General features: G+C 47.4%; 1 protein-coding gene across 2 annotated transcripts in view; it reads left to right on the forward strand.

Moving 5' to 3' along the window:
* Positions 1–21,931, forward strand: part of XRN1 (5'-3' exoribonuclease 1) — a 2,611,979-nt gene that overhangs the window by 1,717,386 nt on the left and 872,662 nt on the right. For both annotated transcript variants that reach the window (XM_069618274.1, XM_069618273.1), the window contains exon 27: positions 20,317–20,452. In XM_069618274.1, the coding sequence (XP_069474375.1) occupies positions 20,317–20,452 (136 nt within the window). The remainder of the gene's footprint in view (positions 1–20,316; positions 20,453–21,931) is intronic.

The raw sequence follows: 21,931 nt of genomic DNA on the forward strand, positions 1-21,931 counted from the left end.
GTCAGCAAGGGCGCCATCTACCAATATGTCTTACAGCCGAAAGTGGAAAAGGTTCTGCGCCTGGTACTCCCAGCAACTGAACTTGCAGCCGTTGCAGATTTCGTCCCCACAATTCCTACCTTATATTCTGCTTTTGGCAAAGGGGAATCTGGCACTGTCCTCGATCAGGGTCCACTTGGCTGCCATTTCCAGGTTCACGAGACAGCGAAACTCTACACCTCTGTTCAGCGACAGATTGATTAAACATTTCCTCAAGGGCCTTTTCCGGACGTTTCCCCCAAAGAAGTTTTTTTCTCCAGTCTCAACTTGGTACTCTCGGCCCTCATGAAACCACTGTTTGAACCCATGTCCATGACGGGGGTGAAGTTTCTCACGTGGAAGGTTGCTTTTCTGGTAGCCATTACGTCTACCAGGCCGGTTTCCGAACTTCAGGCTCTGATTATCGACCCACCCTATCTGCTTTTCATGAGGGACAAGGTTCTCCTGTCTACAAATCCTCACTTTATTACTAAGATTCTGTCAGAGTTTCCTTGCCCACTTTTTTCCGATCGCTTCCACACCAGCGGAGAAAGCGCAACATTCATTGGATTCAAGAGGGCTATGAAGTTTTATATGGACAGGACTCAGTCCTTCAGGACATCGAGACAGCTTTTTGTGGCTTTCGGCCCCTCCAACAAGTGGAAGCCGATCTCGAAGCAGGGCCTTTCCCTTTGGGTATCATCTACAATTTCCTTTTGCCACAAAAAGGCCGGCAAGGCATTGCAGTCGACTCCCAGGGCCCATTCTACGAGGTCTACGCCATTGTCGGCAGCACTGTGGGCAGGCATACCGCTCAGTGACATTTGCCCGGCAGCAACATGGGCGGTGCCGCACACCTTCACCAGACACTGTCTGGGTCAACAGCATGCGGAGGATGTGCAGGTGGGGCGTGCGGTCCTCCAATGCCCGTTCCAATAAGGTAAGCCCTGCAGCTTCCGGGGGTTGGTTTTACTAGTGCTTCCGGTCTTGATAACTGAAAATGCATGTTTTTCTGTTGTTGGTTCATGAATACCTGGGGCTTGGGGCTTGTTTGCCTGTTATGCACCTCCAGGTTATCTTACTGCTATGTAGTCTATTCACAGCATGTGAATCTATGAAAGATCCATTGCTGGAGAAGGGAGTCGTTTCTTAACTGTAACTCCATTTCTCCAGCATTGGTATCTTTCATGGATTCACATGCGCCCTCCGGCCGTCCCCCTTCAGGCAAACATACATTTCGGGTTCCTCCATTTTAGTGAGTTCAAAATCTGAAGGGAAGCCGTGGCAGCGGGGCTATTTAACTGGATGTTCTATTGGTGCAGCCCTAAGCACCCATAAAGACATTGATAGGACATAGGAAAACTGCTATATTAAAGTTACTGTGGTTTCCCAGCCTGACAGGAAATAATCACAGCATGTGAATCCATGAAAGATTCCAATGATGGAGAAATTGAGTTACAGATAAGAAACTACTCCCTTGATGACAGCAAATATCTTAAGGCAGCAGCAGTCACAGGAGCAACAGTTTGTTATGGAAAACAAATGGAGCTAGCGTTTTTCCTACATGACTGAATGTGTGCTTTAATGGGTTTTTTTAAAATTAAAATATATGCAGGAAAATACTGGCTGCAAATTATCTTTTTATATTCCAAAAAATAAATGTGGATAAATGGAGAAAAAAAGGCCAACAAATAAATATGGATAAACACAGACAGAAATAGCAGAACAATAAATACCATAAAACTGGAAGCCTTAAACTTAATTGCATATGGTTTGCATAGATACTTCAAGCGATACGAAGAAGGCTGAGTAAACCGGTTCTCTTGAAATGACCAAAGCTATCTCATCCACGCCGGTTTACTGGCGCCATGAAACATTCTAATCTAAATAACTACCATTTCATCACGTATGGCACATCTGAGAATACAATTGAAACTCCTGGGTATCAATTACTTTGGTCTTGAGCGATACTTCACCCCATGTTTTAGTGTTTGTCAAAACAAATGGCCGGGTCCCTCTGCAAAACTTCGAGGCACAGCGATTACATCCACCTCCTGTGGAACTAACAAACCATAAGCATAATGTCTTGTCCGACGGCTGACCATTTTACTTGGTTAATCATTGTTGCTCCTTTAACCTTCAATCCCGCAGAACCAGATTTTCACAGCCACCTGAAATTCACTGCACAAACTGCTGGTTGCAAAGTCCAAATGAATTTACAAAAGCTCACTACATTAAGATTTATAAATTCCCTTTGTATTTTCCTCAGTGTGCATGCTTGTTTAATAAACATTAGCTCTCCTTTACAGTGGGTTCTTCAGGATGGCCCCCCTTTCTCGCTTGCGCATTATGTAACTCCTCATTGCCTGCTTCTGGGCACTACATAGATAATTGTCTGAATCGTGTTTATATTTCATTTGGTGATTTTCGCATTTTAACTTTCTACGCATGTGCAAGTCTATTATGTATTTAACCAAAAATTAACACTGCAGTAAAATATCCCATTCATTATTAATTGCACTGAATACAAATGATATTGCAACATCATGCCAAGTGCCACACTCTCAGTCACAAAGTTAGCTTGCGCAACATGAACTGCTCTTTGTCTTGGGGACCTTTCCTGGCCACCACAACAAAGCCATGTGCATTACCCACCGTGCAATCCACCAGAAAGCCCGGAATTCCTCCAAAACAAGCCCTCTCGCTACCACCCCAAACGAATCCTCAGATCAGACTCTGCCCACCTCCTGGTAGTCCCTGCTTTCAAGTTCTCCAGATTAGGAGGTGCTTGTTTCTCTGTCCTTGCGCCCACTTTCTGGCGCTCCCTCCCCCTGACGCTCTGCTTCATAGAGGATCCCCTTACCTTCAGGAAATACCTCAAGACCTGGCTGTGCCCCTAACCCCTGCTGCCCCACTCCAACTTCCTGATTCCCCCACCTCCCTCCGCCCACTGCTCGCCTCTCACACACATTTCATCCTATAGTCCTCCCTCCCCCTACACACCCTGCACACTCCTCCACCACGCCTGCACACTCTCCCCACCTGCCCATCTGTCTGATAATAGCCTCTTCTTTCCTTTCAGCCGCTTTGCTCTGCCATTCAACCTTCATTGTGGGACACCAAGCACACATGGAGGACTCGAGTAGTCACTCTAGCAACTTGCACTTAGAATGAATCCTGACAGTTGGCCAGGTATTGCACTCATATGGAATTGGAAAGGGGCAATGCATCACACTTAAAATGCACCTTGGGAAAATCATCCTGATCATCCCATAGGACGACAACCAGGCACCTTGGTCCCCTTGCTTGAGGTTTGCACAGCATTTAACTCTAAAGCACAGGAGGGTGGGCCAGGCCGTTGCATGTAATCATGAAATGGGGTCCTTGTTTTCACACTAGAAGGAACTAGGGATGGCAGTCTCTCACTCTAAGAACCTCTCAGAGGGTGAGTATTATGCATTCATCGAGCACTAGATCCCCAGTGAAACGTTGCACTGCTTCTTGTACGTAGATGGCACCCAGGAAATAGGGATTGTTGTTTGTACATCTAACCCATTTCTCCTCTCGCTCACTGCAGCACATATAACACAAACATTATTGCACATCACCTCTGCCATAAGAATGAAGATACTTTTAATGACAAAAATTAGAACTGTAGCTTCCCACATAACTCTCTATCTACTTAAACACAACCCCCGCCTTTAGTTCATAGTATACCTCAGCTGCACCCATGCACACTTCATTTAGACATGGGTGACTACCAGGGTCTTGGCCACCCTTGCGTTACTTCAATGGCTAAAATGCACACACGCATAATAGCACCTGCCAAATTCGCCCACATTTCGGGGTGTTCCACTGAAAGCGCGTTGGGACCATAATAATGGTAAAAGGCGCTATAACAAATAAAAAAATAATGAAATAACCTTCATCCATGCTTGGTACCCATCAGTTAAAGCACACCACGCATGTTAAGGAGGTTCATGGACTAGGGCCCCGGGCTCCCTCACCCCGCCTTTTGTGAAGGATTGCATCTTGCTTTTACCCTGGTAGGCAGTCTATACCAGGTTGGGAGGGCTCTCTGTGCCCCCTGCCCTGGTGTAGGGCAGACCCCTCACCCTTTGATTGAGGGGTGCCTAGGAAGGTAATAGGAGGTGTTGCTGCAGCAGAATTGGTCGTGGGAGAATTCATTTAAACACTTTTTGCCTAAAAAATATATATGTATGGGGGTGGGTTTAGGGTAATAATTAATGTGGAGTGGTATGAGGGGGCTGCAGGGGGTCTCCTCCCATATATATATATATGTTCAGCAAAATAAAACCTAAACAGAATTCTACTAAATCTCCCTCAACCAATTTTCGATAAAATCACATAGAACCCCTGGGAAAGCTCTGCAGATTGCTCATGTACCCAGTCCAGGGCTCAAATTGTGTTATTGGTGGCTAACACTGGCCCCAGAATTCCCCTTTTCCTCTCTGTGGTGTTCCCAGAGGTGACTTTTATAAAGGCATGCACACGGTCAATGGTAAATATACACCTAGGTTGTGAGGCAATTCATGCTATTGTTGATGCTGAAAGTTTGGCCGTGTGAGATTTTGACGCTTCTTCTGCCATTCTTGGTGTGTTTACACATTACAAGTGGTTTGTGGAAGAACCTTGTGGTAGTGGGGGAAGCACTGTGTTAGATAAAGTTGGAACATGTGTCATGTGCAAGAGATAAGTGATGTGTGCTTTTAGCACTTTTCTGTATGTGTCCCAGATGGCTTCAATAATTCAAAGATTTGGCTATGCAGTTTAGGCTTTTCATTTACAGATTTTACAATTTGGATGATGATTGACTGCAGGAGGGCCACACTAAGGGATCTCCAAGGTCTGCCCCTCACTTTCCTGAGGGGACCCTGCACCCTAGCACAGGCTTACTTATTCCCCAATAGGTTGTGGTGAAAGATTAGTGATGGGTAAACCCCAACTGCCTGTTTCTATCCTGGTCTTTTGCTAAGGTCCTCATTGAGTTTCTAAGAGATCCCTCTGATGATGGTCCACGGTATACCAAATGATGATCAAGATGGTGCCTTCTCCTTTTGTCTCTCACCGCGCTTGCTCCACTCTCGAATTGTGCTCTCTGTAATTCTGATTTCACAATCCTCTACACAGAAATTTTATGAGAATGCATGTATATTTCATGAGCTGTGTTTTCACTGCAGTTTCTTTTGAATCACAGAAAATCCTTAGAGCAAGAGTTTTTAATCTACTTGTGAGAATGGTTACTTGTGGCATTTTGTATAGAGTTAACTGATGTTCCTTTTCTAGTGTTGCATGCAGCGTGTTACCTTTAACATAGATCATAAGGCCTGAGAAATGTATTGGTGTTGTACGGTTGTGCATTGTCACTTTCATGTTGCATCCATTATGTTGAGATGAGCCAGAAGGGTCTTAAGGGAATCTCAATTTCTGTTCCAGATCATTAATATGTCATCATTATACTAACCCCAGCATGCAACTTGGTTAGTAAAAGCTGGTTGTTGCCTTAAGTGAAGGATTTCCTAATGCCACATGCAGAAATTGGTATATGAAGGCATATTTTGCTGCTAAAATTGTCCATACAGGTTGTCACCATTGAATCAAAAGTAATTGTTGTTTAGAGAAAAATCTTTAATATCGAGGATGGACGTGTTCTTTTCAAGGAAATAAGGCATATTGAGTTCTAAGAAAGTATGAACCTCTTCGATGCCTAATAGAAGTGTAAAATGATGCAACACCCACTGTTACTCATCTAAAATTGTCTGACCATGTGATACACTTGGCAGAGAAAATCTTTATTCATGATGTTGGAAGGCAATGTAAGGACCAGAAGTTATACAAATTGGTTGATATTTTCTGATTTTGACTCTGTTTAGGGCCCACTATCCACAAAAAGGAAAGGTGTGTAGTCCCCTTATGCATCTCCAAGGGAAGATATAGTGTTGCCAATATAGGATGTTGACATTGCAAGTATTCTAATTCTTCTTGTGCCAAACTACCTTTCAGTGCTTGATTTTGCAGTAGTTTGTTCCATTTATCAGAATTCTGAAATCTGGTAAATGGTCAGTGTTTGAGAGAAGTTCGGCATTCCTAGTTGTATGGTACATAAGGTACAGGTGTAAAGTTGGATTTTTGCATGAGACCATTTTTTTTAGTTAGATGTAAGTGGATATGTAGGTTTCTGGCTAAAGAAAAAGCTTATCAACTTGATCTGTAGTTGTAAGTCCTCCAAATCCTTGGCAGGTGACTCAGAGATGGGATCTGCTGCTGCTTTAGTTTCATCATGTAAATGTAGTTTTAAAAAAGGCTTTACTTTGAATTTCCTACAGAATTTAAATTCATTGTCACACACGGCTTTAAGACTGTCTATACTGTAGAAGATAGTTAAAGGGATTTTATATTGTACACAACTTAAAGGTGGCTGATGTTTGTTGGTCTGCAAGGGCAATGGGATACTCTAATAGCTGTGCCTCTCTCATCTCCCCTGGGCTTCCCACTTCCCTAGCCCCGGCTTCCCTATTCCCTTTATTGGAACGAGATGCGTATCCACTACTGTCTTGAATAATGACTGCAATGATGGCCTAAGGTCTGTGTCCACCTCCCTACCCATCCCCCTCCTCTCTCCCTTCTACTCTCTTTCCACTCATGCTATTTTCATGTATGTATGCCCTTATATAGACCCTAACTAGCAGCTCATCTTCTCTTCTTTCTTTTGATTGTTCTTGTTCATTTACACTTTTTATGCGGTCTTCACATTGAACAGAGCTGTTAATTGTTTCCTTTGGCCCTCCTGCTACGGGTCTGCGCATTGCCGGGCATAGAAGAAGCCGGATGTCGTCCCTGACACCATGCAAAAGTTCCACCTCTGTGTCGGCACAATGCAGTCCTGCTTCTTTTTTCTGCCTTGGCTCCCTTTGGCATACCTACTGCGATGCTGCACTATCAAAACCAGTTGCTGCTGGCATGGTCTGTGGTGGGGCAGATTTCTCTTTTTGCAACTTTCCCTCCAATGTTCATATAGATCCTCATTCCTTTTGCTTGGTTTTTAAACTTATTCTGATTTTTTTAAAGATAAGTAAAGACTTCAGCTTCCCTTGCTGTTTTGCCTATTGTTATGAAGAAACTGATCAGTCCTTCTGACTATCAAAAATGGGAAGCTGTTGACCTTTTGAATTTGTGTACTTCTCAAGCATGGGGTCTGGCATGGATTCACATGCTCATGAATATTCCCTGTTGTCAAGCTGGGAATCCTCAGTAAAAAAGAAAAGCAGTTTTGCTTTAGCCTGAAAACTGCATCCCTCCTCTAAACCAATCACTGGTCCTTTGAGGGGGGTCATACTGCGCCCATCCTATGACAGTTGTTTCCCTAAGCTCCACCCCTGGTAGCCATTCTTCAGATTTTGATCGCACATTTCAGTGTTGGGAATCCTCATCTTGCTCTTGGTGTTTTTTTGCAATTGTTCAAGTTTTTTCAGATGAATTTGTTAGTTTTCTCTCCGATTGTTACTCTGTAGCGTGTTGATCGACTACCGGCAGCTGGGATTCGTTGTCGGCGAAGATCTAATTGTTCGCCAGACCACGATGAGGAAGGATGCAGGATTTACTGTGCTTTTCAATGATGACAAATAAGGACCTTTAATACAGGATAGTGGTGTGGCTCAAGTTGGGGAAGGCCTTTGATGCGGCCTCCGGGCACGGTCATACCTTATCTAGGAGCGGCCAGTCCCATGAGCATGCTCCATTTGAGAAGAGGTTGAGTTCCTTTGAGGACGCCCCTTCGATGGGAGTCAAAAAGAAGGCTAAGCACCCGCTACGGATCTCGCTGGGTTCACCAAGGCTGCGGGACCCAGTTCGGGACAGACACGCTCCCAGTCTGTCTACGGCACGCCTGCCAGTTAGGGGTGCTCCTTCCAAGAGGAAGTCCTTGACATCTTCGAAGTTAGATTGTCGTCCTCAGACAAGGCTACAAAGGAGAGAGGTCCTTGGGCGGCTCCTCTTGCCCCCACAGTCTTCAACACCATCATCGACCACGACTTCCTCGACGACCGCTTCGTCATCCAGGACGTCCATCCCGTCGACAACCCGTCGACAAGATCACTGGCATCCACTTCAACTATCCCCTCAGCGACTATCACTACTTTGTCGAAACGGGGCCTGGCAACCACAGTGGTCTCTACGATCAAGACGGCAGCAACCCCACAAGTGGCCTTGCCTCTAAAGCCTACGGCTGCTGTGGCAGCTCCTCCAATGACATCAGATGACGCTCGTGAAGGTGGTGGTTGCCATCATCGCCTCACTCCTGAAAGATTCGGGTAGGACCAAGGAGCGGCTACCGCCTATGGAACTCCTCCCCAGACAAGGCAGGATGTCCCCGACGAGGCCAAGGGATTCTCTGAAGTAGCCTGTGCACATCTACACAAGCTCTGACGACCACTTGAGTCGACCACAAGGGATGAGCCTGCTCCTCTGTCTAGACCAAGCTTAAGCCTGGGGCTGTTGCCGGCTGCTACGTTCATGCCTCAACCAGGGCCATGGCATTGGACATCTTTTACGACCCTCCACACCTTGGTATTGGAAATGCAACAAAGGCTGCCTGCTACTCCTGTGCTTGTCCTGACCCAGAGTCATGCAAGGCATTTGGCCATAAGCCCTTTCAGGGCAAAGCGTAAGCCAAGGGACCCGTCAGGCCCGAGACATCAGCCGACACCTGTGGTTGGTGGAGTTGCCACGCACTGACACACTTACAGATACAGACACTACTGTGACCCATGCCGACAAGTCTGAGGACGATATCCCGCCAGGCGGGGAGCCGCTGGTTGCCGACGAGCTCACCAGGGCCTCACTGCCGGATGAGGTTTGTTCCTTTCACGGCATGGTCTCTAGGGCTTCCGCCCTCTTCCATTTGGTACCGGTGGAGACGATGGAAGGTTTCTCTTCCAAATCCGGAAGTCCAGACGGAAGACTGTCATGTCGATACCTCTGCTGGTTGATGTCTAGGTGGAAGGTTTGGCTCTGATGAAGACGCCATTCATGGCTCCCCCAAGAGAGACCGGCTGGAGATAAAGTTCAAGGTCCCGGACTCGGCCCGTGGTGCTTGAGATCACACCCTTTTCCAGACTCTGTGGTATCTACCGCTGCCAGACAGCTCTCATCTTCACCCATGGTACCTCCAGACCAGGAGGGGAAGAAGCTTAATGCAGCGGGTAAGCGCATCATTTACACCGTGACCCTCGCCATTAAGGCTGCTAAAGCCCTAGCTATCTTATCCTTCTACGACTGGGAGCTGTGGTATAAGCTCGGGCCCATTTTGGACTTCCTGCCAGAGGACCAGAATGTCAAGGGCCTGGCCCTGTTCCAGGAAGGAGAGGTGGCCCAGATCACGCAATCATGATGGCGCTGGACATCAGATTCCGGGTTCTGCCAGATGGGTACTTTGATGGGGACAATCTTTTTGGAAAGACTGTGGACAAGGCTCTCCAGATGATTAAGACAGGCGTGCTCCCTGGGGACATTTCATAAGAAGTTGTCGTCTTTTCGGTCCGGCAAGTCCTCTAAGGGGCACAACACACCCCATCGTCAACACTCCACTTCCGCAGCCCAGGAAGCCTACAGGGGCCTTTCACAGGCCTATGGCAGCGGAGGACAGCGTTGTCGCTGCCTACAGACAAGGACGCAGATGCCCAAGCAGGCCTGAAGTGGCTGGGGATCTGGGCCCCACTTCCACACCCCAGTGGAAGGCCAGTTAGTGAACTTTGTCGACAAGCAGAAGACCATCACCACAGACAAATAGGTGCTGGATGTTCTCCATCAGGGGCTTTGGAGTTCCAACACAGGTTCCTTGCATTCCTCCTGTGGCGAGTCAAGAACTGCACATGGCCCAACTGCTGCAGGAGGTTCATGCCACGTTTAGATAGGGGGCGATAAAGCCCACCCCTCAATGGCATCGGGACGCTGAAGTGTACGCCAGATACTTTCTGGCATGGAAGTAGTCAGGAGGGTGGCTGTCAATCCTAGACTTAAGGTGCCTCAACAAGTATGTGAAGTCCCAGAAGTTCAGGATGGTCACGTTTCAGCACCTGTTTTAGGCAGAAACCTGTGCAATTCCCTTAGGGAACACTGCAAAGTTTAAGACCACAGGAGTAAGCAGTAAACCCAATTGGTAGCAGTCTGCACCACCCAGATTTACCTGGTAGCTGTGGCTGAGCAGTCAGACCTCTCTCAAGAAGAGTTAGGCAGTATATAGAGTATACACAATAGGGCTAAAAATACCGTAGAACAAGCAAACACTGACCAGAGCTTTGGTATAAAATTATATAATTATTTATTTAAAACACACTTATGAAAATACACTGGCACTAATATATCAAGCAAGTTCAAACAGTCACTATAAGTATATACACCTCCCTAGTTAATTATTCGACAAGTCTAGGTTAAGACATCACTTATTTAGCAAAACAGAGATGAGCGTGTAACCGTAGATGGCACTCCAATAATTCATTTAAAAAGGGAGAGAAAAGGATGAGAGCGTAACCATAGATGGCATGCCAATAATTCATTTAAAAAGGGAGAGAAAAGGCAGAGTAGGAAAATAAGACAGTACCAACACTTAAGAAACCACAGCAAGTCAAGAAAGGCAGGGTCTACTGTAGAGCAAAAAGTTCATAGGCCAGGCCCACTCTTGGAGAGAGCAGGGCGGAATGTGCCCAAGATCACACAGTGGAAATGCACTCAGTCTTTGCAGAAAAGTCAAAAAGAGGTTGGATCAGTTCAGAAAGGCAAAGTTAGCAGGTCTGAGGTCAATCCAGTTAGAAAGTCAAGGATTTACGGGAAAGCTTGGACAATCTGTTGCCAGGGAGACCAGGCGGGACACGGTACCTGAAATGGTGAGAAAGCTCCAGCGGTGGCAGTTGTTCCTGGCAGCGGGTGCAAGTCGGGGCTTCAACCAGAGGAAGAGATGATCTCGACGAGGAAGAAAGCTGGAGGTCGTTGCACTGCCAGGGAAGAAACCAGCCACGGAGTTTCCGATTAAAAGGTACGACCCTTTTATTCGCGGTAGTGGTGAAGCGTGGCTATCCGGCCGCCGGGGTGCTTGGCACGGGCGAAGATGTTCCAGGAAGGCGAAAAAGGCAAACTGGTTGGTCCCACCAGCTCAATGGGAAGAAGACTCTCCTGGAAGAAGATCTCCTCTGTCGTCGGGGAAGTGGGGAGTTCGTACATCAGGGCTCCACCAGTGGTGTCGTCGTTGTAGATGCCTCAGCTTCTCCCCTCTTCGGATTCTTTAGGTCCTGTGGCGACTTCTGAAGTTCCAGTCCCCAAAGCCCTGCTTTTATGCAGAAAAACCCCCATTCAACAGCCTAGCTGTCACTGAAACATGCTAAGTGGTGAGCCGGGCGGCTCACCACTAGGCCAATCACACAAGAGTGCGACTTGAGTTGCCAAGGCAACTCAGTCCAGGGTGCCTAATCCCCCTCCCACACATCCTGTAGACCCCAGACAGAGTGGCACCATTTGGAGGGCTTCTGGGGAGAAGCCCGCCAAAAAGAGGAACAAAGGACTCGACTTGGTTAGGAGTTTCAGAGGCGAACACAAACGCCATTTTTAAAACCGAGTCCTGGCAAAAAAGACCCAACCAGGGAATAAATATGAAATAAATAACCCAGCGGTATCTTTAACATTGCACCAAAAAGTGGTGCGTTTTAAATCAATGGGAAAATCCCATAAGAAATATTCTGGCGGAATATTTCGCGTGGTATCCACTGCCACCAGCCAGAAACTCAACAAGGGGTGCTGGACAGTGCCCCCTTGGAAAACAGACCCAGGGGCAATCGAATTACCCCTACCAGTACTTCCACAATATGATGGTTTGTACTGGTTCTGTTCACAATTTGAGACTAGTCAAGCCAGTGGTGACTTTACATGCCCTGGGAGACAGTAGTCCGTCCCAGGGTATGGAGTCTATGTTTGGGGTCACTTTGACACCCCTGTGTTACTGCACTGAGGGTTCTGTGTAACATAGATACTAAAAACACATGAAGCCCTATGGAGTAAAAGACTCCATAGCCCATAAAACTCATTCAGAGTCAAAGGACATTCTCAAATCATGCCTAAGAGTGGGAGAAAGAGTCTCACTCTTAGCAGGAGAAAAAAATAAACCCCAAACATCCAGCAAAGCTGCTGGGGGACTCACTAGGTTTGGGAAATTAGCCTTAACAGAGAATTCTCTCTAACAACCTGCTCGGCCAGCTGGTGGAAGGGTATTTCCTGGCAACCTTGGACCTAGAGGAGGCATACTTTCACATCACCATTCCTCCAAAACATTGTAAGTTTCTGTGGTTTGTGGTCCTGGGTCGGCACTATCAGTTCAAGGCCCCTGCCCTTTGGCCTGAAATCGGCGCCATGGGTATTCACAAAGTGCTCGACTCTGACCGCAGCACATCTGCGTCTCAAGGGCATCCACGTATACCCATATCTGAAAGACTGGCTCATCCACTTTCACTATCACACTCTGGCAATCCAGCACACTGCAGAGACCATTTGCCTTTGCACGGAGCTCAGAGTCTCCAACAATGCGAAGTCCTGCGTTGAGCCATCGCAGAACACTCTGTTCCTGGGAGCCCGTCCCAACAAGTCGCATACCTGGCTACCCCCTCAGAGGAGAGGGTGATGGCCATCCTGGGGAAGGTACAGTGCCTGTTATCGGCACAATCTGCAACAGTACAAGCCATCAAGTCACTGTTGGGCAGGATGTCATTCTGCATCCACCTGAGGCGTGGTGTCTGCAAAGTCACAGGCGCTTTGTCAGACAATATCACTGTCAACCAGGTGTTCCGACTAGCTCTACAATGGTGAGGAGTGTGCCCACATCTGATGCAAGGTGCACCTTTTTAGATCCCTGCCTACCAGGCCATGTTCACCACCGATTCCTTGATAAAGGGGTCGGGGGGGCCCCCACCGGACAATCTCACGCCAGAGGTCTCTGGCTCCCAGAGGAGAGAGATCTGCACATCAACATCCTCGAACTACGGGCAGTCTTCTGGGCACTGAAGTCGTTCCTGCCTCAACTGCGGGGGAAGTTGGTGAGGATATTCACGGATAACATCACCACCATGTTCTATATCCAGAAACAGCAAGGACGCCCTCCCTGGTGCTCTCCCAGGAGGTTCAGTTCCTGTGTCACTGGGACATTCTTCAGAATGGCCATGTTCCTCATCCCATTTCACCTGGCAGGCACCAGGAAAACCATCACGCACTCCCTCAGAAGAGAGCTGCGGTCCTGCCGTGAGTTGGAGCCTGGTCAGGATCCAAGTGTGCTTTCTCGTCGGCAAGTGTTGTCAATCCCAGACCAGTCTCGTCGCAACAGAGGCCAACTCCAAATGCCAGAGGTTCCACAGCAGGTTCCATCAGCTGAGTGGGCTAGGGGATGCTTTCTCGTTCCCATGGGAGTGGCTCTTTCTGTACGCCTTCCCAACAATTCCATTCCTGCTACGTGTGATAAATGCACTCATACAATGTCATTGCAGGATGATACTCATCGCTCTGGCGTGGCCACGGCAGAACATGTACCTGGACCTGCTCTGTCGGTGGCTCTGTCCATCCTGCTGCCTGCACTTCCCGATCTTCTCTCCAGAGAGGACTGGAAAATACTGCACCATGACCCAGCATTGCTGAGCCTCATGGCCTGGCTCCTGCAGCCTTAGAGTTAGGACATTTTTCTCTGCTACTGGAATGCGAGAATATCCCGGCCAGGGCCAGAGTTTCCTCTACGGTGTCGTGTTACAGCCACATGTGGAAATGCTTCTCAGTGTGGTGCAGGAGTCAGAAGATTACTCTGCAGCGAGTCATGGCTCTGCAGCCTCTTCGGTATCTGTTCTCCGGCTTGGCTCATGCCTCGATCAAGGTGCATCTGGCTGCCATTTCCCGTTACACAATGGCACTGTGGAAGCCAGCCCTGTGATCGCACAGGCGTGTCAAGGCATTCATCAACAGCTTTTTCAGGACTTGTCAAGGCTCCTGCTTCAGTTTGGGAGCTCAATTTCGTTTTGACCAAGCTCATGGGGGCCCCATTTGAACCGATGCGTGAAGCCCCTTTGAAGTTTATCTCTTGGAAGACTGCTTTCTTGTGGCCATCACCTCGACCAGGCGGGTCGGGGTGATCCAGGCTCTCTTGCAAGCAGCTGTACTTATCTTTCCACGCTACATGGGTGGGGCTGTGCACCCTCCTCTCCTTTATGCTGAAGGTTCCTTCAGAATTCAATCTCAACAAGCCTTTGGTTCTGTCTGTCTTCTTTCAGAATTCTTCTACGCCCGCGGGAGGACGTTGCTTTCGCTGGACGTTGCATGTGCCTTAAAGTTTTATGTGGCACGCACAAAGGACTTTTGGAAGACATCCCAGCTCTTTGTGAATTTTGGACCTGTGAATCACGGAAAGGCCCTGTCCAAGTCTTCCATATTCAGGTGACTCTGGCTGAATCATGCACTATCATCCTTTGGCCAACAAACCTCTTCCAGGCCGGCAGATCAGAGCCATTACAACAACAACAACAGCGTTTGTCTCTGGATTGCACCTGCTCGACATCTGCAGGGCTGCTACATGGAGGTACACTTTCACCCTTCACAAGATTCTACTACATCAACAGGGTTTCCAGGGAGGAGTCCCGGGACAGTCGAGCATTGCTACGCAACCTGTTTGCTTGACGCGAGTCTGTTCCAGAGGTAAGTGTATTGCTTCTGTTGAGCCTTGCCACCTCCTGTGGTTGTGTATTTGTATTGCTGTTTATTCGTATTCATGAGCATGTGAATCCATGCCAGACCCCATCTTGGAGAAGGAACAAGTTCATTACGAGAAACTCCTGTTCTCTAGCATGGGTCTGGCATGGATTCACATGCGAATCCTTCCTCCTTCCCCTCTGTGGCTCTTCTTGGTACATACTTCAACTTTACGTGCGCTACCAAATCTCAAGATAACCAGCAGGGGTGGCGCTTGGGAAGACGACTGTCAATGGATGAGGGCAGTATGACCCAAAGGACAGTGATTGGTTTAGAGGAGATATGCAGTTTTCAGGCTAAAACAAAACTGCTTTTCTTTTTTACCGAACTTTTCCAGCCTGACGAAGGGGATTATCCATGAGCATGTGAATCCATGCCAGACCCATGCTGGAGAACGGGAGTTACAGATAAGAAACGTGTTCCTTTTTAACATTGCACGCAGCACCTTGCAGCGCAGTTCAATGGGGTTACTTTTGAATCACCCTAGCTTTTTACACTTGGGGTTTTTGGTTACTTTTATATGTGCCTAAAGAAACACCATTGGCAGCAGATATATTTTTACAATGTTTGCATTATTTTTAGTTTGCACATTCACGTTTACCACGTATGGCTACTAAATGTGGCTAGTGCCCCAAAATGGCCGTGCCAAAAGATTTTCACTTGCTTCTTTTGCAATATTGTTTGGCTTTCTTCCTGCCTTGCCAGGTCAAGAAATTCTTTATAAGGTCATGCCCTTGCCTGGGAAACGGATTATTTTGTGGACTAGTGATATCTTTGTGCGTGTATGGCCCGCGGAGGGGGCGGTACTGTCTAGTTCAACTCCACATCCATGGTGCCAGAACGTGTAGGTGTGGGGCAAATGTGAAATCAGTAGTTGTCCCTGATTTGACAACTACTGGCTCTTTGAATGGTGCAAATCCTTACCATTGGTGAACTTGGACTTGCTTTCAGCTCGGATTTTTGGTAAGAAGAGGACCTCTGCAGCCATTTCTCCAGATCATTGTTAGAATCCCTTGAATAAGAACAGCCCACTGGAAAGCCGAAGTCCATTCCTGGAGCCCTGCCTGTGCCCTGCCAAGCCCTGTTTGACTACCTGATCTCCGAAGACTTAGAGCGTTGCTTGAATCCTTGGACTAGTCAGACCAACTAGTCTCGATGTCTTCTCAAGGATCCTGCCCTTCTGAGCCGTTCGAAGTGTCACTGGGCTGCCTGTTGAACTGACCATCTCTCTTGTGGGCTACCTCACTTGAAGCATCACCGTTCCGCATTTAAACCCAGAACTTCGGTGTTCCCCACCTTGTGCCACAAGTTGCCTTCTCCCCGAAATTCAGCATCCCAGCATCAAGGGATCCTTCCCTGCTGCAGCTTCTGTGTTTGCTACTGGAAGGAGAATGTCTCTGAAACTCTCCTTTCTCCAATCTGTGAAGTGTTTTGAAGAGGTCTGGATCAGTGTTTTTTGCATTTCTTCATCGACAGAAGTTTCATCATGCAGCTGCACCCAACCGGAAGAATCCTCTAACCCGCGACTCCTGGGCACCTCTCACTGGAACCAATGGCAGAAGAACAAGCCCCCAGACAATCCATCAAGACATCTGGGAAAATCAGAGTCTGGGAGGGGGGTGGGGGGTTCAGAAATGTGAGGCGGGCCACGTTGTGTAGTTTACTCAACATATGCCATTTTATTCGAATATTAGGTTGGATGAACGCCTCACTATCCCTACCCTGACAAGGATTTCCCTGCCTAAGATAAAGGAAACACTCTAACAAAGGATGTCTGTCCCTCACACTCAAACATACAACAAATAGACAGTGAAATACACGGCAGTTCAAAACAAGTTCATAAAGTAACCAAAGTCTCTTTTCAGAACCTGGCAAACTCCCCTTCCCCAGGTTTTAAGAGTGATTCTGCTTCACAGTTTAATAAAAGAACACAAGTAAATCCTGATTCGCAACCAAGTACCAATATAGTTTGATGTACGTTCAACTTGTAACAAAAAGTTCCAACAAATAGATTATAGGATTCTTCTTCCTCTTTGAACTGATTTGTAGTTGTTCAATAGCAACAATGTTTATATTGGTTAGGATGATTTGCCACTTTAATAACTCCAGAAAATACAACTCTACGTCAGCCTTGCTTGGCTTTTCCTCCAGAACTACTAAAACAAACAATGTCTCTGTCAGGACCACCTTGTAGCCCTTCTCCAACTTTCACTTGGCCTGCTTTCTTGACAGGCCTGCAATCTCCAAAGGGGTTTTTCATATGGCTATATCCCTTGCCCGAACAGCTTTTCACAAGAAGTGCTTTTTATATGGAATGTCAACTGATCAGTGGTTAGAACAGCTTCACAGCATTCAACTGCTTCAAGACTCAACACCTTTTCAGGGAAGACACAATTCACATTGATGCTCTTCAACACTTTTCTGTAAATGTTGTTTCTTTCCTTCTGGATACTTGTCCCTAGAAGGGCAGCCTTCTTGCCACTCTTGTTACGCCACTTCACAACCACCCAAAGACTGAGAGGGATAGTGTCTCCGTCTACCTTTCCCCTAGTTTTGACATGCTGTGGGTATCCCAACGTGTACCATATGTTGTATATCAGATGGTTACTTAGTCCCAGAGTTTATATCCCTTGCATTCGCCCCCTTCTGCTGTTTACAATATTGACCAGATTGTGTTGGTCTTATTCCAAGCCTCTCTTGGCTTTGGCATTGCTTACTGACATCAACTCTCAATAAAGTAGCCCCCACAGTTGGTTTGGTTTTCCAGAAAATCCCACTTTCAAGATTAGTCATTTGGCTGTTGTACATAAAGTCTTAGCTGCTTTTCCCTAGTTAGATTTGCACAAATAACTTGGGAACCACTTTCTCTCTTCTGCAAGTGCTGCTTCTGTCGTTTTACAAATGTTCGGTATTCATCAGCGTGTGTATTACTTTCATTCACACGCAAGTGCAGCCTTGCACTCTTTCTGCTACTACTCAAGTGCCTCTCACTTGCACGCCTGCTTTCTGACTGCGAGCAGGGACAGAGCGCTTCAGGGTCACTGACCGGTCTCGACGTGTGCCTCTGTTGCTGTCATGTTACACAGGACTTCTGATGCTTCACGGTGCAGCAAATCTCTTCAGTAAGCCTGCCTCCATTCGGGCCACTTCGAATTGGAGCACCACTTGCTCCGGGAGGCCCCCTGGTGCACGCCAGCCACCAGATTCACCCTCGAAGCTCACAGGTGCACACCCCCTCCCCCCAAAACCGCCTGCTGCACGCTTCCTGCTGTGCAGCCTCTGTCGAATGGTTCACAAAGGGGAAAGCCTACCTTCTGTTCGTTTCCCACAGCGCAACCTCTGCAGTTCAGGTTTCTGGGGATACATACCCTCTCCGGACCGGCAGCTGGAGTCTGCCCTGTAATGGTCCCGGCGTCCTCTTTCCGCAAGCTTCTGTCTAGGCTGCCAATTCGAACCATGTGCCTTCTGCTTCTGACTTCCTCTGCTCTTAACCAGCCGAGTAAGCTCCCTTTTCTCTATGGACTGTACCTGAGGGTGCCTTTTAAGCATCCCAGTCTCCCTCAGGTGTGGGTCATCTGCACCAATGACCTGACCACTTTTTCAACATTGTGCCTCTTCAGCCCTCTTCCTCATCCCAGTACTTGGGGAATTCTGGGATTTAAAGTCCCTTAGGAAAAATGTAGGTTTTCGTCTGTTTTACTGTCAAGCCCCAATTTTATCCTTGTAACCTTCTTTGGAGGAACTTTATAAGAATTAGTCATTAACCCTACTTGTACAGAAAAAGGCAATTCTTTTACGCTGTTGTTATTCCCGACTTTCCTTTCACTGCATCCTTGGGTGTAAGGGAGGTTCTTGGCTTTATTGGTCTCCCGAACTTTAGAAAGATCTTGATTTCTCGCCAAGTCCAGGAGTGCATGAGAGGGTTCACCCCTATTTGTATGGATATCTTGTGTGCCAATCCAGATGTTTGTTGCAACAAGCCACTAAGGACTTTGGCATTGCAGAACCATCCTCTATAGAAGAAGATGAATACTGTGCCTCATCCCATGGATTCCTCTCACTCCCTTGGCCCTTTCTCCTACCAGGACATAATCCTGCAGAACACCACCCCCAAGTTCAGGATCAGGAAGCATCTCCCTCTCCCTGGTCGCCTTGGTGCAGTCTTTAGGCAGGGAATTTGTGAGCCATCCGTAGGATACATCACAGTAAGTTAAAGCATTGTATCTGCCCCCCCCCGTCCGTCATAGGATAACTTTGGTAATAAGTCCCTTTGTCTCCTGCATTTTATTTCACTCGCCTTTTGATCGTTGAACCTGCGTAGAGCAACCTGAAATATAAGAGAACATTTACTTACCTTTGCCAAATTGTTGAAGAACTTCTTTGAACCATCACCAACACAAGTAAATCACAAAGTATCTGCAGAGACTCCCTTCAGGGTAGAAACATTGTAGCTCTCGTGATGTCTGAATTTAATGATTGTGTGCCATACTGTGTGGACTCATTGAGGGCCCCTGACCCCGCTCGAATTCTCCTAAGGAAAGCCTTGACTGCTCTCTGTTGCTCCCTTGATTGGATTTGGCCAACCTCTCACAGTTCCCTGTTCACTATAACTAGGGTGGCCTCCCAAAATATGTCCACCAGGACAGATTCTAGCAGTCCATCATCTTAACAGTCTGCACAGTTGTCTATATGGAGCCTGGCCCGCGAGTGGGGACTCCCATTCTGATCATATGCTTGGTTCCTTTTTTACCAAAGCCATCCCTTCTGTAACATACACGATCCTACTGTGCATTCTCCATAAGAATCTGTTAAGGTTTAATAGGTAGTCTCAAGTTTAGTTCATAGTATTCAACACCAGGTGAACTCCTGGATCTAGATCCTAGCATCACTACTGTGGGTGTCCTCTTGTGCCTGAATATGGGTGCTTAGGGACAAGTGTTTATTTCTGCATTCTGAGTCTCCCAGCTGTAAGGCAACATCACACAGGTCTGGACTTGGAGACGGGGCCCTGCAGCTCCCTCCCTGTACCACGCACAGGTAGATTGTGGCTTAGCCAATACTGTCATGCTAGGCCACCTGCATGCAGGGCTGCAATGTCCCCCTCTAGGCCTTGGGACAGAGTCTGAGGTCTGACTTCTTCAGAGAGTCCAAATCTTCTGGAGTGGTCTTTTCATCTGGCACCAGAATATTGAAAGTGCAATTCAGGACTACTTGCGCCATAAACATGTTGAAAATGGGGGTGGATGGATCACATTTATGTTTTACTATATTTGGGCACAGGTGTACACGCCTACTGTATTTAAATTGAGAGGCATCCAAGGCCAATATGAAAATCAAGGTTTTGAGCTTGGCTAGTCGCAAGTGCTTTGGTTCGATTCAGGTGACTCGGGCTGCTCTTAAGGACAGTCACAGCACACTTAAGCTTAGAGACTGTTTAGAGGCAGGGTTTTGGTATGAAACCGACATTTTGCAGTCTGTGACATTTTATTTTCATTGTCTTTTGTTTAAACACAGTGCTGAGAAAGTTCAGGAGATCCTTGCCTGGCTGAAAGGACACCCTGTGAGCAACCTGTCGCGTTCATCTTGTGATTTGCAGATCCTTGATGCAGCAATAGTTGACAAAATTGAAGAGGAAATTGAAAAGTGCAAGGTTTGTTTTTTAATATGGGTCTGTTCGTGGACGCGGATACCGTGTTATTTGTTTTGCTTGCTTTTTTGTTTCTGCATTGTTATTTTAAACACATGGGTACAATTCACAAAATAACTGAGGCACAGTTTACAAGTGCCTGATTTAACAAAAAGGTTTGTGAATCGTAGTATGAGCTGACTGCAGGTGCATGAAACCTGCAGCCTAACACTTACTTATGTATTGCTGGCTAACCGCACATGGCTGAAACATGTGTGAGGTTGCTTGTGTTTCCATGTAGAGGGGTCCTGGCCTAGCAGTTCGGGTGTCCATACCGAATGATTTGCACATGGCTGCACCCCTTTTTGCAATGACGCAGATGGGCTCAAAAACAGTTGTGTGTATGCCCCCAACACTGATAACGATGCATACTTCCCAGGGGCGGTCGGCATGAAGGGGAGGGGGGGCACATATACATGGAGACAATCTGCGGGGGGTGTCGTCAATTGTGTGCCCCATCTGGATAGCTCAGAACCTCAAACGTGCAACAAGCCTTTGTTTTCCATGTCCCTTGGCCGTGCACTGGCAGACCTAGACCTTCTAGACCACTGGAGAGAGAGTAAGCGTGATGAGAGAGGCTGTTCTTTTTACCCCCACCCGCACGGAACTCACTCCCGTTTAGACTACCTGTTTGTGGGGAGGGAGCAGTTTCCCCAGTTTTGGGATATTGGCTTCATGGGCAGGACTCTATCGTTCCACGCTCTCCTGAAAGTGACAATGTTCTGGGGTAGAAGGAAGAGTGCCATTCCCACCTGGCGACCACAGGCAGAGCCTTTGGCGGATGGGGCTTAGGCAGAGGAACTTCAGAGGGCCATCGTTGAGTACTTAATCTTTAATGGCGGGTCTGTGGGAGACTATGGAATAATGTGGGAAGCGTTCAAGGTGACCATCAGGGGTAAATGTATGGCCACCTCCCACAGGGTCCATGTGACATTGCTTGCCACACTGAAAGCGGAGAAGGAACGGATTAAAAAGCTGGTGGGGGAAATGGCAGAGCAGTCGCCGGGCAGGGCAGAACTCCTATGGGCTAGGGTTAAACAGCAGGCTCGGGAACAGCTGGGGAAACATGACTATGCATACTATACAGCCAGAATCCATGGGTAAGTGGACAATGCAGGGCGACTCATGGCATTGATTCTTAAAAGGAACAGCTGCAGAGCCTGATTACACAAATTGAGGATGAGGCAGGGAACTTGATTGTGATACGGTGTTGGGGAGAATTCTCAAAAATTTGCTAATTCCCTTCACCTTAGAGACCCCCTCCACTTTGCTGCATTTTGAGGACTTGATTTTTTTTACCTGGAGAGAGTGTGACCCTTTTCCCACTCTCTCATGTATTTAGATATGTGTTTTACCTCTGTGTTTTCTTGGTTATGGAGTCTAACCAACTCCAGAGGCATCATCTTTTGCAATTGTCATACAGCACCCTCAGTGCAGTGACAC

This window comes from Ambystoma mexicanum, chromosome 10, assembly GCF_040938575.1.
Source record: "Ambystoma mexicanum isolate Mex_15411 chromosome 10, UKY_AmexF1_1, whole genome shotgun sequence".
Taxonomy (NCBI): Eukaryota; Metazoa; Chordata; class Amphibia; order Caudata; family Ambystomatidae; genus Ambystoma; species Ambystoma mexicanum.